The 14834-nt window shown below is 35.2% G+C and overlaps 1 protein-coding gene across 4 annotated transcripts in view; it reads right to left on the bottom strand.

Moving 5' to 3' along the window:
- Nucleotides 1-14834, bottom strand: part of LOC141488313 (pancreatic alpha-amylase) — a 46305-nt gene that overhangs the window by 4440 nt on the left and 27031 nt on the right. Inside the window, exons 2-10 of one of the 4 annotated variants that reach the window (XM_074188293.1) lie at nt 9065-14763; nt 8248-8461; nt 6973-7119; nt 4339-4536; nt 2863-3093; nt 2314-2447; nt 1303-1425; nt 1106-1205; nt 141-259 (exon numbers count right to left, since the gene is read on the bottom strand). In XM_074188293.1, coding sequence (XP_074044394.1) covers nt 141-259; nt 1106-1205; nt 1303-1425; nt 2314-2447; nt 2863-3093; nt 4339-4536; nt 6973-7119; nt 8248-8415 — 1220 coding nt within the window. In that variant the 5' untranslated portion in view covers nt 8416-8461; nt 9065-14763. Of the gene's footprint in view, nt 1-140; nt 260-1105; nt 1206-1302; nt 1426-2313; nt 2448-2862; nt 3094-4338; nt 4537-6972; nt 7120-8247; nt 14764-14834 lie in introns of all 4 variants that reach the window. The other 3 variants (XM_074188294.1, XM_074188292.1, XM_074188291.1) reach the window with 3 other exon arrangements.

Raw genomic sequence — 14834 nt, 5'->3', positions numbered from 1 at the left:
GATGTGTGTATATATTTGCATACAAACCAAAAGTCTTAGTGCAGTTTTAAGATATTAACGTTTAATACAGCACTAACACTTTTGGGATACCTGTAAATTAGTTGTTAAGAGAATGTTGTCAGGCAACACATCTTTCCTACCTTATCTGATGCCATCGGTGTTCACAAACCCAGTCATTGCCACAAGTAGTGTCTGGATTTATAGTTACTGGTTTAATCCTTCCGTTTTCATTGGGTGGTCCAACCCAATCATTAATATCCTTAATTTGTGAAAAACATAGACAGTAAATCAGTGACTTCATTTATTGGCTCCCCTCCTTTAAACTACTGCTGGATTTGAGTCCTGCTTCTGCTATTTCCTACTCATGTAAATCTGGACAAATCAGTCTGGGCCACATAATCCTCTAAAATTCCATCTGAAAAATCAGATGATCTGTAAAGTCTCTTCTGGCTCTCAGTCCATAATCTTATTCTCAGTTTCTGCTACTCTCCTAAAATTCCTCAGTAACTTCCTATTGTCTATTAAACAAGATTTAAATTTCCTCAGTCTCATATTCAGAACCTTTATAATCCAAGGCTGAAACAATTATATCTTTTCAATCTTATCTCTATCACATATTCTATTCTTTGATCAAACTGCACTAATTCCATCTCTTGAATACTTCCAATACTTTATTAGGCAGAGAATTCAAAGTCAATCATTGTACGTAAAACTCAATACAGTTTCCATCTGACTTTGAAATTCAGTTCAAAAGTCACTTCCATCACCAAGCTTTTCCTGGTTCTTCCAGTCACTTACAGTCTTTCTCCTGCTTCAGACCTCACAAAGAACTTGATTGGGCTCAATCTTTCTTACACATGTTGAATATAATTTCATTCTAAATTTATCTGTTGTATCTTCTCAACTAATTGTGAACTGGATAAGGAAAAGATAAATTCCTAATTTAGTATTTGTTACTGCTTCAAGTCCCTAGTACAGTAGGCATATTGTTAACAATAAATGCTTATGGATTAAAAGATTATTGATTAATTATATCTTTCCTGCATTTCACCCTACAGAACTCTTTATATTGTAGGTACTTTCTAAATGATGAAATTAATAATACCTTTCCATTCACAAAATATCTTGGCCATCTGAAGCTTGACATGACTCGTGTAAATCCGTAAGGGTGAGCAAGCATAAATCCAACTCCCATTTTGTATAGTCTGGAAGATATAATGTATGGCCATCAAAGAAAAGTAGAAAATTTTGGAGACTATTAGGAAGATTTAAGCAAAAAAAGATAGAGGATCTACCACCTACCTAGCATCCCAGAAGGTGAGAATGGAAGCTCCTCCAGCTCCATGGCCCCTCTGGTTGTCATGATTATCCACAAAGACCAGGGCTCTGTCAGAAGGCATGAAGGCCCAACCTTCTCCCCAGCTCCTGAATAAAGAAATGAGTGTTTTGCTTATGGCTCCCAGGCCCTTCCTGAACTTCTCCCCCTCTAGGGTACTCCTTAATCTAAATGAACAAGAACCTTTAATCAGAATGCCCACAGTATATTAGAAAGGGAACTACACTATAAGTCTATAAGTCAAAAGAACTAGGATAGGGGAGTTAGGTGGTTCAGTAGATAGAGCATCAGCCCTAGAGTCAGGAGAACCTGAAGTCAATTCCAGTCTCAAGTTAGCTGAGTGACCCTGGGCAAGTCAATTAACCCTATTGCCTCCCCCCCCAAAAAAAAAAACTAGGATAAAATTGAATTAACAATTTACTAACAATTTAACCTCAAATGAATCACCTCAACATTCTAGATCTTAATTTTCATATCAGTAAAATGAGTTTGGTTTCCTAAATTTTCTTTCAGCACCAACATTCTAGAATTGAACTGAAACTCTAATCGACCCTTTTTATGTTAGATACTTAAACAATAATCATACACTCTATGAGACTCTGTATAGGAAAAGAATATTATAGAATTTGGATGAAAGTACGGGGTGTCATAGTGAGACTCCAACATGTTATTTTTATATTGAAGTGATTTTTAAATGCTTGCATTAATATGGTTTTCATACCTTATAAAAATGACCATTAGCCAAATAATACTCCATCCTATCATGATTGAACAAAAACCTAGTGATTCTGTCTTAAGCTTCTGAAAGAGCATGATTTTTGAATTGACATCTATGTATAATAAAAAAAGCTTAATTTATATCAATGCAAAACTATCTCAGTTAACATTGGGAACATAATTAAATGCTTAAAAATTGCTGCCCATGCAGAAGATTTCATTGAGCAATAGTTCAAAGGTGTATCCCCTTTTTCATTTACTTTAAATAAGCCATCTTTTCTCCATTCCACTTGCGTAGAACTGTGCCTAGCTTTGCACCATATTTGAATTCTGTAACCCGACCATTTCCAAAGTAGTCACTGCTTTTAATTGGCTCGCCACCTAAATCAATTACCTAGTAGAAATCAGAAAAAGAACATGACTTTTTGCATAGCAACTCTAAAAATACTTTACTCATCATATTCACATTTTATGGCAACAATACTCATTCTAAATACTATTAAAATATTCCAAATTAATTTTCTTATTTTAAGAGATGATTTGAGTTTTTCCATTCTGGAGGGAAGCTATTAAAAGGTATCAAATTGACTAGGCAATTTTTTTTTAATCCTGTGAAAATGCTGACTCATTCTGGGACTGCATAACCAGATTAGTTCATAATTAAGTATATTGGGGCTATTGAATACAGAAATATAGAAAATACACATTTAATCAACGTTATCATTTTTTCACAATAAATAGAATCAGGGTATGTATATCCTTTCACTCAACCTCTTTTCTCAGCTTTTACACATATTTTATCTTAGTACCTCCTGGTAAATGAATGGTCTGGCTCCTTCAGGGAACCAGCTTGTGTTTAAATTCTTCAGTTTATCCAGAAACGCCTTCATGTCTCCAGGCCACATATGTTTGGAAGCATCAATTCTGAATCCTGCCACACCAATGTCAATCAGGTGGTTCATATACTCGGCAATCTTGGAACGGACATAATCTTTCTCCAGGGCAAGATCAAGAAGCCCGACCAAACGGCAGTCTCTAACCTGCAAAAACAATAATTATACATGGAAAGGAAAGCATCATCTTTAGCCTCCAAATTTTTAAGTGCTTATTTTAAATAAATGTCTGAGACACAATATACTTAAGCATTTTTTGCCATGCTGATTTTATTTTATTTCCCTTTTACTGTGATATAATGAAAAGAGCCCTGGCTTCAGATTCAGGGGAACTGGGTTCAAATCCTGCTTCTGATGCTTACCACTTGCGTGATTTTAGGCAGCTTCCTTATCCTCCCTGGATCTTAGCTTCCTCATTTGTAAAATGAGATGTTATAACACTAAATTTTATGTGTGTTTAGAGGTATCTTGTATTATGGATAGTCAGGAAAAGTTAAGTCCTAATCCTGAGCAAGTAAAAGATTACTCTATCCTTTAGGGCATTCCTTTGAAGCAAAGATTGCTACAACTTTCCTAGGAATTTCCTGTACTGATGAAGTTCATTTAAATAATTGTTTCTACCTTTCTTCCTTCATACTTTCCTTATCTCCTTTTTTTCTTTTTTTTGAGGAAGAGTTAAGTGACTTGTTCAGGGTCACACAACTACTAAGTGTCTGATGTTGGATTTGAACTTGGCATTTGATTCCAAGGTCAGTGTCTATACACGGATTCCCCAATAAGTATTTCTTAAGAATTTTCCATGTAAGAGACAATGCACTGCAAACTAAAGGACTAAACAGTCTTCAAGTAATTCACATGCTTTGGGGTAATAAAACAAGTACATAAGACTGGAGATAAATCTGGAAGGCAAATGGAAACTCAAAGATATAAAATTAAGAGGGAGAGCATTCCAGACAAAGACAGTGTTTGGAAAGATCAGTATGGTGGGAAGATAGGATGGGTGAGTCATGAAATATGTACAGTTTGGAATGATAGGCTGGCATCAAACAGGAAACAGATTTAAATGCCAAAAGAAAGATTTGTATTTGATCCAAGAGGCAAAAGGGAGCCACTAAGGATTCTTAAGCAAATGGGTGACATAGTCTGACCTTGATTTATAAATATCAATTTGGCAGCTATGTAAAATATCATAGTGGAAAGACTGGAAGCAGGGAGCCCAATTAAGAAATTATTGTAATAGATTATTGTAATAGTCTAGGAAAGAAGGAGATTGATATTTGTATTCGCAAATTACCTAGGAAGCAGAGAGTAGAAACATGGGTTTATGCAAATTAGCTAGGGAAGCCAGGTTGGGAATAAAAATTGGGTTCAGAAAAACCACTAAAAATTTACCTGATACACATCATTGTAGTTTTCAACATCCCCACTATTGGTTCTACATTTACCATCATTAAAATCCCAGGCAGAGTATGGAACAGAAGGAAAATCTCTTGATCCGGGATTGAAGTAACTTCCACAGGTGCTACTTGTTCCAGCATTCACACCATTTCCACACATATGATTCACCACAGCATCCACATATATATGCACCTGAAAAAGCAAGGTTTGTGTTTGAGTATGGCAGATGAGACATAACTGAAAAGACTGGACCTCTCATCTTCTAACTCCACATTCTGTTCTCCTATCTCAGGATGCTATTTCTCCCCATTATTTAATGAATTAAAGTGAATATTAAAACAGTTAGAAAACATCTATTTCAGTTAGTTTATAAATATGTCTTCCTGGAGATATGTAATTAAGTCATGAAACTTTGTCTTTATACTTGGTCTTTGGACTTTAAATAAATTAGACTGGGTCACAAACTGCATATGAATAGGGTGTGAATTATTTAAGAGTGAAATAAACAGAAATAAGAGGAGTATATGCACAATGAACATAATGATAAAAAAAAAAAGAGCACTGAAGCAAAGCCAGATTCTGATGAATTGTAATGACCAGTCTTAGTCTCTGTTGGGTACTATGGGTAGACAATGCTGATATCACACAGGACCATTGTCTCAGATGGTTTATGTTTAGCTATTTTTTAAATTGTATTTTATTATAACAAGGGAAGAGAGGACTCATTAAACGGGAAAAAATGTCACAATCTCCCCACATTCTAACTCAACCACAAGAATATTAACTTGCATTTGTAATAAGCATTACAGTTTTCAAAGTAGATTCACATGTATTGCCTCATTTGATCCATTCAATCCCCACCCCCCCTCCCCGGTGAGGAAGGCAGGGCATACAGTATTATACTTATTTTACAGACAAGGAAACAAAACCCTGGGGAGAATAGGATCTGACCAATATCATCTGGTTAAAAGATAAGAGTTAGGTTCAAAAACAAATCTTCTGATAGCAAGTCCAGGGTTCTTCTATCATACCACATTGTCTCTCATAAAAGATCCACAACTGAATACCAGAAGAATAGAGCAAAAAAGAGATATAAAACTAATAGGATAATAATTATAAAAATATAATAATTACATAGTATTTATTATGTTCCAGGCATTATGCGAAATACTTTACAATTATTATCTAATTAGATCCTCTAAACAAACCTGGGAATTAGAGGTTATTATTAGTCTCATTATACAGAAGAGGAAATTGAGGCAGACAGTGGGCAAGTGATTTGGTCAGGGTCACACAGCTGGTAATTTTCTGGGATCAAATTTTGATTCAGATCTTACTGACTTCAGGTCCAGTCCTCTGAGCCACCAGCTGTCAAGGCGATGACAGGTATTAATAAATGCTTGACAAGATCATAGATTTCTTTTAGAAGTTAGAATTTTGAACATTAAAATAGACAATGAACCCAACTTCCACTTATAATGTAACAAATACCCTGGCAGGCCCCATTTCAAGGCAAGTCACCAGAAAGACAAAGACAAAAACAAGCAATCCAGAACTCAAGGAACAAATGTTCTCATTCTTCTGCCTTTTCCCAGAACTATTTCCCAAAAGAACAGATTAAACATATTTTATTTGTCTTTCATGAGAATATTTATACCTACATAACTGATCCATCTATTTTGACTAAATTCCGTGGTCAATTGAATTAAGTCAGTTACTTCATTAAATCAGCTTAGTTATACTGACTATATTGGTTATGTTTGCTGTAGACATAGCTTAAGTCTATTTGCTTCCTATTAGAGAATCTTTAAAACATTATTAGTCTCTCATCCTCCTTTTCAACAGGTTGGTTAAGGGAGTAAAGATTTCAAAGTAGAAAGACATTAAATAACCCCTTTACCATCTCATCTGTACACTGAGCATAAGTTGATCATCAGAAGTTAGATTATGGGTTCTGGTGAATAATATACCATTTGTGCACAAAAGCATAATGCACTCATTAATCTATGTCATACAATGTAAAAGCAGTGATGTAAACTTCAAAGACTGATAGGTATCAACTAGTTTTTATTAGGAAAAGGAGTAGCCTTTCAACAGAACGGGTTAACTCTATGATAATCAAGTTTCTTTGGTTCAAAATATTTAGAAATGATGACTTTTAGTTAGCTACTAACTTTGAACTAGAGGGCACACACACACAAATGACAGAGACAAAAGTTATACAGAGTAGGTAGGTGAAAATAGGGTTCAAATCTGTTACAGTGGAGAAAATCTCTAGTAGCATGAAATCACAGAGACATCAGTCTCACCTCAATAATCACAATTTAGATGGAGTCAGCATGTATGAGGTAGGGAAAGTTAACAATTTAATCTCCTGAACTACTGAACAGAGATTCTTAATTTGTTGTGTCAGTGATCCCTTAAGACAGTATGGTGAAACTAGTGAACCCCTTCGCTGAATAACAATTTTAAATAACCAAAGGGAATTCTAAATTTCAGTTATAATTTAGTGAAAATAAAGTTGTCATCCAAGTACATGGATCCCCTTAAATTTATCCACAGACCTCTTGGGGATCTGTGGACTCCAGAATAGGAACCATTGACTTAAAGAACCTGTTATCTACTTACTCCCACATTGTTGCATCTCTTCACCATGTCTCTAAATTCATCTTCATTTCCAGAGCGTGTACATAACTTGTAGCTAATTGGTTGGTATCTTTCCCACCAAGGTCTGGAAGGGTCATGGATCACTACATTCTCATTTGGAGGTGAGATCTACAGTTTAGGAAGAATAAGGGGTCAGTAAAATGCAGTTCACATTTTTTGTGTTATATTCAAAAATGTCTCAAAATTAATTCATACAATGAGTTGTGATATAACATTAAATATAGAAACAAGGGACCAATGAGTTACTGTGGTAGAAATCCTTATTTGCATAGCATCATAACAGTTCTTAAAGCTCCTTTCATGTACATTAGCTTATAGAATCAGAGATTTGGAGCTAATGGGAACAGAAAGGTATCCTGTTCAATCACCTACAGATGAGAACACTGAAACATAATGCTTCAAGATAACTTGACCAAGCTTACAAAAGAAATATGTGGCAGAACCAGTAATTGAACTCAGATCCTTTATCTCCGGGTCCACTCCTTTTAGAGCAGCTAGGTGGGATAGCAGTTAGAGGGCTGGATCTAAAGTGAAGAAGACTCATAAACTTGAGTTCAAATCTGACCTCAAACACTTACTGTATGAACCTGGGCAAGTCACTTCACCTTGTTTGCCTTAGTTCTACATTTGTAAAATGAGCTGGAAAAGGAAAGGGCAAAACTACTCCAATGTCTTTGCCCCCCCCCAAAATAAATTAATGATAATAATGATGATGATGATGATGATGATGATGATAAAACCCAAATAGGGTCACAAAGATTTAGATACAACTGAACAACAAACCAGTGATTTCATCTCTATACCATAGTGTTTGTTAAGATAGGAATTAACAATAATACCTCACATTTTTATAGCACTTGAAAGCTTGCAAATCACTTCCTAAATATTAACTCATTTTGTATTGCACTTGGGAGATAGGTAATAATAAAAGCTGCGATTATTATCCCTATTTCACAGATGGGGAAACTGAGGCAGACAAAGGTTAAAGAATTTGCCCAATATCACACACCTAGTGTCTGAGGCTGGATTTGAACTTCAGTCTTTCTGACTCCAGGTTCCAGATTCTAAACACTGACTACTTAGTTCTTACAACTAGAAGGGTATCTCCAGATCATCTAGTTCAACCCTTCATTTTATCCCCTTTTCTTTGTAGTTTCTCTCTAGCTACAGACATGAGTTAAAATTATTTACTGTGCCTGGTACATGAATATCAAATGAACTTTGAAATGCACATACCTGAACACCCCCGAAGCCATTGGGACCTAGGTACCTCTCACATTCCTGAGCAATATCATCCCAGCGCCATTCAAATAAGTGGACAATAGATGTTCGACCAGGTTGGGTATGGGGATCATACTGTGCCCAGCAGACCCCAAGGACTGCAAGCAGCAGCAAGAACCTCATTTTGCTTTGAAGACTTCAGCACTCTTTTCATCAACTATTTATACTCCTATAAGAAACAAACTAGCAAACATTAATGGATGCCTACAGACTTATTTGTATTCTAAAAAAGGTTACAAGTACTACAAAACTGAACAGGTGAAAATAGTCTGCAAAATTTCCCAAGCCTATAACCAGAGATAACCTTTTAGGACTTAATGTTTTTCTCATTCATATAATAGTAGACTTATTAAGTATCTGTAACTTTACATTTATGCCAATGATATTGATCCAGCTATTAATTAGACCTTATTTCTAAGATCTTTCACTCACAGAAGAAAAATAATAGTCAATGTCAACTGAGCATATTACATATTTATTAATAAATGTTGAAGTCATGATCCTTCCCTGAGAATAAACTATTCAATCCTCTAGTTTTTACTAAAAAAAAGTTTTTCACTCTTATTTAAAGTTCTTCATTCAAATCTCTGAAATCTTTCTAGAGTTGAACACACGTGAATTAGATGAAAAGGTCATACTCTTTCCTATTTTTTCCTATATAAAGTAGTTCCTTTTAATATTCTTGGTACAAACCTTGGATATCATCTGCCCATTTAGCTAAAGCAGTACTTGTAAAGATATTGTTTATTGTAGGATTTCATGAAAAACTTACCTGAGGGACTGCTAGGTAGCACAGCGGATAGAGCATCAGCCCTGGAGTCAGGAGTACCTGAGTTCAAATCCGGACTCAGACACCTAATAATTACCTAGCTTCGTGGCCTTGGGCAAGCCACTTAACCCCATTTGCCTTGCAAAAACTTAAAAACAACAACAAAAAACTTAGCTAAGAGTTTAGTGGTGTAAGTAGAGAAATGGTTAAGTATATATTCCCAAACTGTTCTCAAAAGATAAATTACAAACTATTAATATCTTCATGAAATATTTTTCTGAATCACTAATATGAGAAACAAGAATTAAAATAAGGTTTCATATCACATCTAACAATTCAGCCAAGATAACAAATGATGGAAATAGTCAATAATGAAAGAACTGCTGTAAATCTCTGTGTGTGTATGTGTGTGTATATTTATATATGCATATATATATGCATATATATATATATATATATATATATATATATATATATCCATTTCCTTCCCTTTTTTCATCTCTACTGGAATATAGGCCTGGTGTTGTCATTGCTAGGTCAAAAGGTAGGTATAGTTTTATAGTTCTTTGATCTACAGAATGGCTGAATTTTTTTCACAACTCTTCCAACAAATGCATTAGTATTTCATTTTTCCTTCATCTCCTCCAATATTTGTCATTTTTCTCTTCTGTCCTATTAATATCCAATAGGTATAAGGTATTTTCCTCAGAATTGCATTTCTCCAACAATAGTGAGAACATTTTTTTAAAATATAGCCATAAATAACATTGATAACCTCATCTGAAAGCTGTTCATAACTTTTGACCATTTATCAATTGGGAATGGCTATTGTGTTTTATAAATTTGACTCAGTTCTGTATGTTTGAGAAATGATACCTTTATCATAAAAACTTGTATCAAAATTTTTCCCCATAGTTACTATGGCTAACTGTATTTCCCTCTATCCTATTATTACCTCTCACTGTTTATTCGATTCCCTCTCAACCTTCACCCTGTCCTTCTCAAAAGTGTTTTGCTTCTGATAACCCCTTCTCATAATCTGCCCTCCCCTCTATCACCGTTCCTCTTTCTTATTCCTTTCCCCCCACCTTCCCTGTATGGTAGGATAGATTTCTATACCCAATTGAATGACCATGTTATTCCCTCTCTGTGTTAATTATGATGTCTCATTCATTTCCCCCTCAACCCCACCCTTTTCCACTCCACTGCAAAAGATTTTTCTTGCCCATTTTAATGTGGAAATAACATACCACATTCTACCTTGTCCTTTCCCTTTCTCCCAGTTCATTTCTTCTCATCCCTTAACTTTATCTTTTTATTATATTATCCCTTAGTATTCAACTCCCACTTGTGCCCTATCTTTATATATACTTCTAACTGCCCTAATAAATAATAAAGTTCCTCTGAGTTGCTAGGATCATCTTCCCATGTAGAAATAAAAAGAGTTTAGCATCATTAAGTCACTTATGATTTGCCTTTCCTGTTTGGTTGTTTATGCTTCATTTGAGTCCTGTATTAGAAAACTAAATTTTCTGTTCAGCTCTGGACTTTTCATCAGGAAAGTTTGAAAGTCCCCTATTTCATTGAAATGTCCAGCTTTTCCCCTGAAAGAATATGCTCAATTTTGTTGAGTGGTTGATTCTTGGTTATAAACCAAGCTCTTTTGCCTTCCAGAATATCATATTCAAAGCCCTTGTATACTTTAAAGTAGAAGATGCTAAATCTTTTGTTATCCTGTGACTTCATGATACTTGGAATTTCTTTTTTCTTGCTGCTTGTAATATTTTCTTCTTGACTAGGGAGCTCTGGAATTTGGCTATAATATTCAGGGGAGTTTTCATTTTGGCATTTATTTCAGGAAGTAATTAGTAGATTCATTCAATTTCTATCTTCTCTTCTGTTTCTAGAATATCTGGGCAACTTTTCTTGATAATTTATTGAAATATGATGTCTAGGCTTTTTTTTTGATCATGGCTTTCAGGCAGTCCAATAATTTTAAATTTATCTCTTCTGCATCTGTTTTCCAGGTCAGTTATATTTCTAGTGAGATATTTCACATTGTCATCTAGTTTTTCATTCTTTAGGCTTTGCTTTTTTGATTTCTCACAAAGTCATCAGCTTCTCTTTGCTCCATTCTATATTTTAAGGAATTATTTTCTTTATTAAGCTTTTGTACCTCCCTTTCCATTTGGCTAAATCTTCTTTTTTTTAAGGCATTCTTTTCCTCACTGGCTTTTTTAAAATCTCTTTTTCCATTTGGCCCAGTCTAGATTTTAAGATATTATCTTCTTTGTTATGTTTTTGTATCTCCACCAGGTTGCTGACTCTTTTTTTCTTATTTTTCTATATCTCTCTCATTTCTCTTCCCAATTTTCTTCTACCTTCCTTCCTTGATTTTTAAAATGCTTTTTGAACTCTTCCAAAGCCTAAAACCCATTTGTATTCAACACTTTGGATGTAGTAGTTTTGACTCTGCTATTTTTCTTCTGATTATGTATTTTGAGCTTCCTTATCACTGTACTAACCTTTTTGGTAAGATTTTTTCCTTCTGTTGTTTGCTCATTTCCCTAGTGTATGACTTGATTTTAATTCTTTGTTAAGGTACAGTTGTGCTTCCAGGGTGGAGGGGGCGCTGTCCCATGTTTTTGGAGAATTTTGCAGCTGCTTTCAGAGATACTATTAGGGACCTAGAAATTTTCACTTCTTGCAAGGTGATATGATCTAAGGAGAGATTTGTAGCCTGGTAACCACAAGCACTCCTTTCTTCCCTGGAACTGTGAGGAGGATCCCCACTTGCCTAGGGCAGCCAGCTCTTTTGTGCTACTCCTCCTCTTCCTGGGACTGTGACCCAAGACTGATACCCAGATCAGAGTATGGGCAAAAACAAAACAGTGCCCTGTCTCAGTGATTGCAAAGAGACCTCTGTAATCTCATTCTGATCACCTTACTATCTGTGAGCTGAGAGTTCTGGAAGTTATCACTGCAGCTGATGCAATGGCTCCCAAAGACTGCAACTGATCCATTGGGCCAGATCAGTGATGTTGAGGCTTGAGCTGGACTCCATTCTGAACCTGATGCAACAGCCTGTTCCTGCTGACTTTTCAAGTAGTTCTTGAAAAGTCTGGAAACTTCTACTGCTGCCACTGCCTTAGGCCATCCCACTCTCTGTGGGCTGGGGACAGTCTGAGCTGCAGGTGTTACAGGTTTTTTTTTTCCTCTCAGCCAATAGAATTTTCCTGACATTCTTCCAAGTTTTCTTGGGCTGGAAAATTGTTTCATTCCATCTTTTTGTGGGTTCTGCCTCTAAAATGTATTTAGTCACTATTTAAATGTATTTGAAGTGGTTTGGAAGAGAGTTCAGGTCAGTCTTTGTCTTTTCTCTGACACTTTGGCTCTGCCTCGTGAAAATATATTAGCATAATCTGAATAATTTAATATCTGTTCATTAGAGAGGAGGAGGTAGGACTGGGAACTTAGCACAGTCCCCCTCACTCAAATCCAATTCATGTGCTTTCATAGTATCACTTCCCTGATGGTTTTGCCTTCTTTAAGAATGAAGGACAAACACCATCATCATCCAGGGCCATTATTTCAGCTAAGTCCTACAATAATCTTGTGAGATAGGTACTGCAGTTCTTATTAACCCACTTTACAGATGAGAAAAACAGAAGTTCAAAGAGCTGAAATTATTTGCCCTTACACGCTCAGCATAGTATACACTCACTTACCCTTACCAATGATAAATAGATCATCAATGTGTGTGTGTGTGTGTGTGTGTGTGTGTGTGTGTGTGTTGTTTTGGCCATACTCTGATCTAGGTCTCAGTCTTGGGTCACTTGGGTCACAGTCCCAGGAAGAGGAGGAGTAGTACAACAGAGCTTGATGCCCCAGGCAAGTGGGGACCCTCCTCACAGTTCTAGGGAAGAAAGGAGTGCTTGTGGTTATATGTGTGTATATATGTGCATATCTATCTATACATATATATATATGTATATATACATACCATCAATGCCATAAATATATATATATAGTCTAATCTGATATTCTTTAATTTGAAATTAATACTTCTGATCTATATCTATTTCTGCTCAAAAATTAGTCTCTTAACCTTTAAATAATAGTTATAAATTTCAGAGTGTAAAAAATGTTAATTTGCTATGTAAAGGCCTCCTACATCTCAAATGTTGACTTAGTCTGTGTCAATACTATCTGGTCATCACAATGATAGCACCAATTAATTCCTTTTATCTGATCAACAAGATAAAAGACATCTTCGATGAGGAGAGAGGAATCCTATTGTTATCTGTAAAGTTTACCCTCCAGTCTAAGTGACATTCTTATCAATAGGAATCATAAGTACATATTATAAGATTTGAGAGGACCATATTGTAAAACTCATGTCATCTATGTGAAATTTCACTGGCTACTTAGCTCAGTTTTTATTATTCTTTGTCCTTTATGTATAAAATGCCCCCAGGATTTTATATAAGAGTTGGCATTTGTGGGGCAGCTAGGTGGCTCAGTGGATAAAGCACCGGCCCTGGAGTCAGGAGTACCTGGGTTCAAATCCGGTCTCAGACAATAATTACCTAGCCATGTGGCCTTTGGGAAGCCACTTAACCCCATTTGCCCTTGCAAAAAAACCTAAAAAAAAAAAAAGTTGACATTTGTACGGATGCCATCCACCCCATGGTAAGATTTTTGGTAAGATCCTAGAGAATAAAATTCCATTTATAAAACTAACTTTGTTATTTCATTTTTAGCCTCAGAAAATTATGGTTGATAATACACACACACATCATCAATGTCACATATGGTATATCATCAATGATATATATATGTAAAAATATAAAGTCAGTGTCCTATATATATATATGTATATATGTATATATAACATCAATGCTACACACAGACATATATAATCAATGCCATATATATCATCATTGCCATATATACCTGAGTATGCATATACATATATATACATTTACGGAAACACATTTATGTAAATATGTATGAAGTGTTTATATGTACAAATGTATGTATGCAATCAGAGCCATATATACCACCAATGTCTCCATGTATACATGTATATATACAATATATAGACATGCATAAATATACTATCAATGTAACATATATCATTAATAATATATATACATATACACCATCAGTGCCATATATACCACCAGTGCCACATATATGAATATATCTATCATTGATGTCATATTTATGTATCATCAATGTCAGCTACATACCATCAATGTCATATATGTATATATGCCATCAATGTCATAGACATGCATATATAATCAGTGCCATATATGCATACACACCATCAAAAACCTAAATATCATCAGTGCCATATATAACATCGTCATATATCTATCTATCTATCTATCTATCTATCTATATATATATATATATACACAAAGACATTAGATAGATAAATAGATAGAGAGAGATAGAGAGAGAGAGAGAGATAAAATCAATGCCACTTTTTAAATCAAGGTAACAGATATTTCAACAGAAAAGCTGAACCCATACCAGAGTGATTCACTGCTGCAAAGGTATAAAACTCTTGACTTAATTCTGACAGCAAGGTCAGAAGCAGCACTAGTATGGCCAGATGATATTACAAACCGGAGCAGGCAGTTCTGTTTGAGCTCCTGGACTTCAACACAAATACTTAGCTGTCAACAAGCCTGAAAACTATTTCAAAACACTGAGCTGTATCAACTTATATACACAGAAGCAACTCATTTCAACAGAAGAA

Source organism: Macrotis lagotis, chromosome 5 (genome assembly GCF_037893015.1).
Source record: "Macrotis lagotis isolate mMagLag1 chromosome 5, bilby.v1.9.chrom.fasta, whole genome shotgun sequence".
NCBI classification, from domain to species: domain Eukaryota; kingdom Metazoa; phylum Chordata; class Mammalia; order Peramelemorphia; family Peramelidae; genus Macrotis; species Macrotis lagotis.
This window is presented reverse-complemented; position numbering and strand designations above follow the sequence as displayed.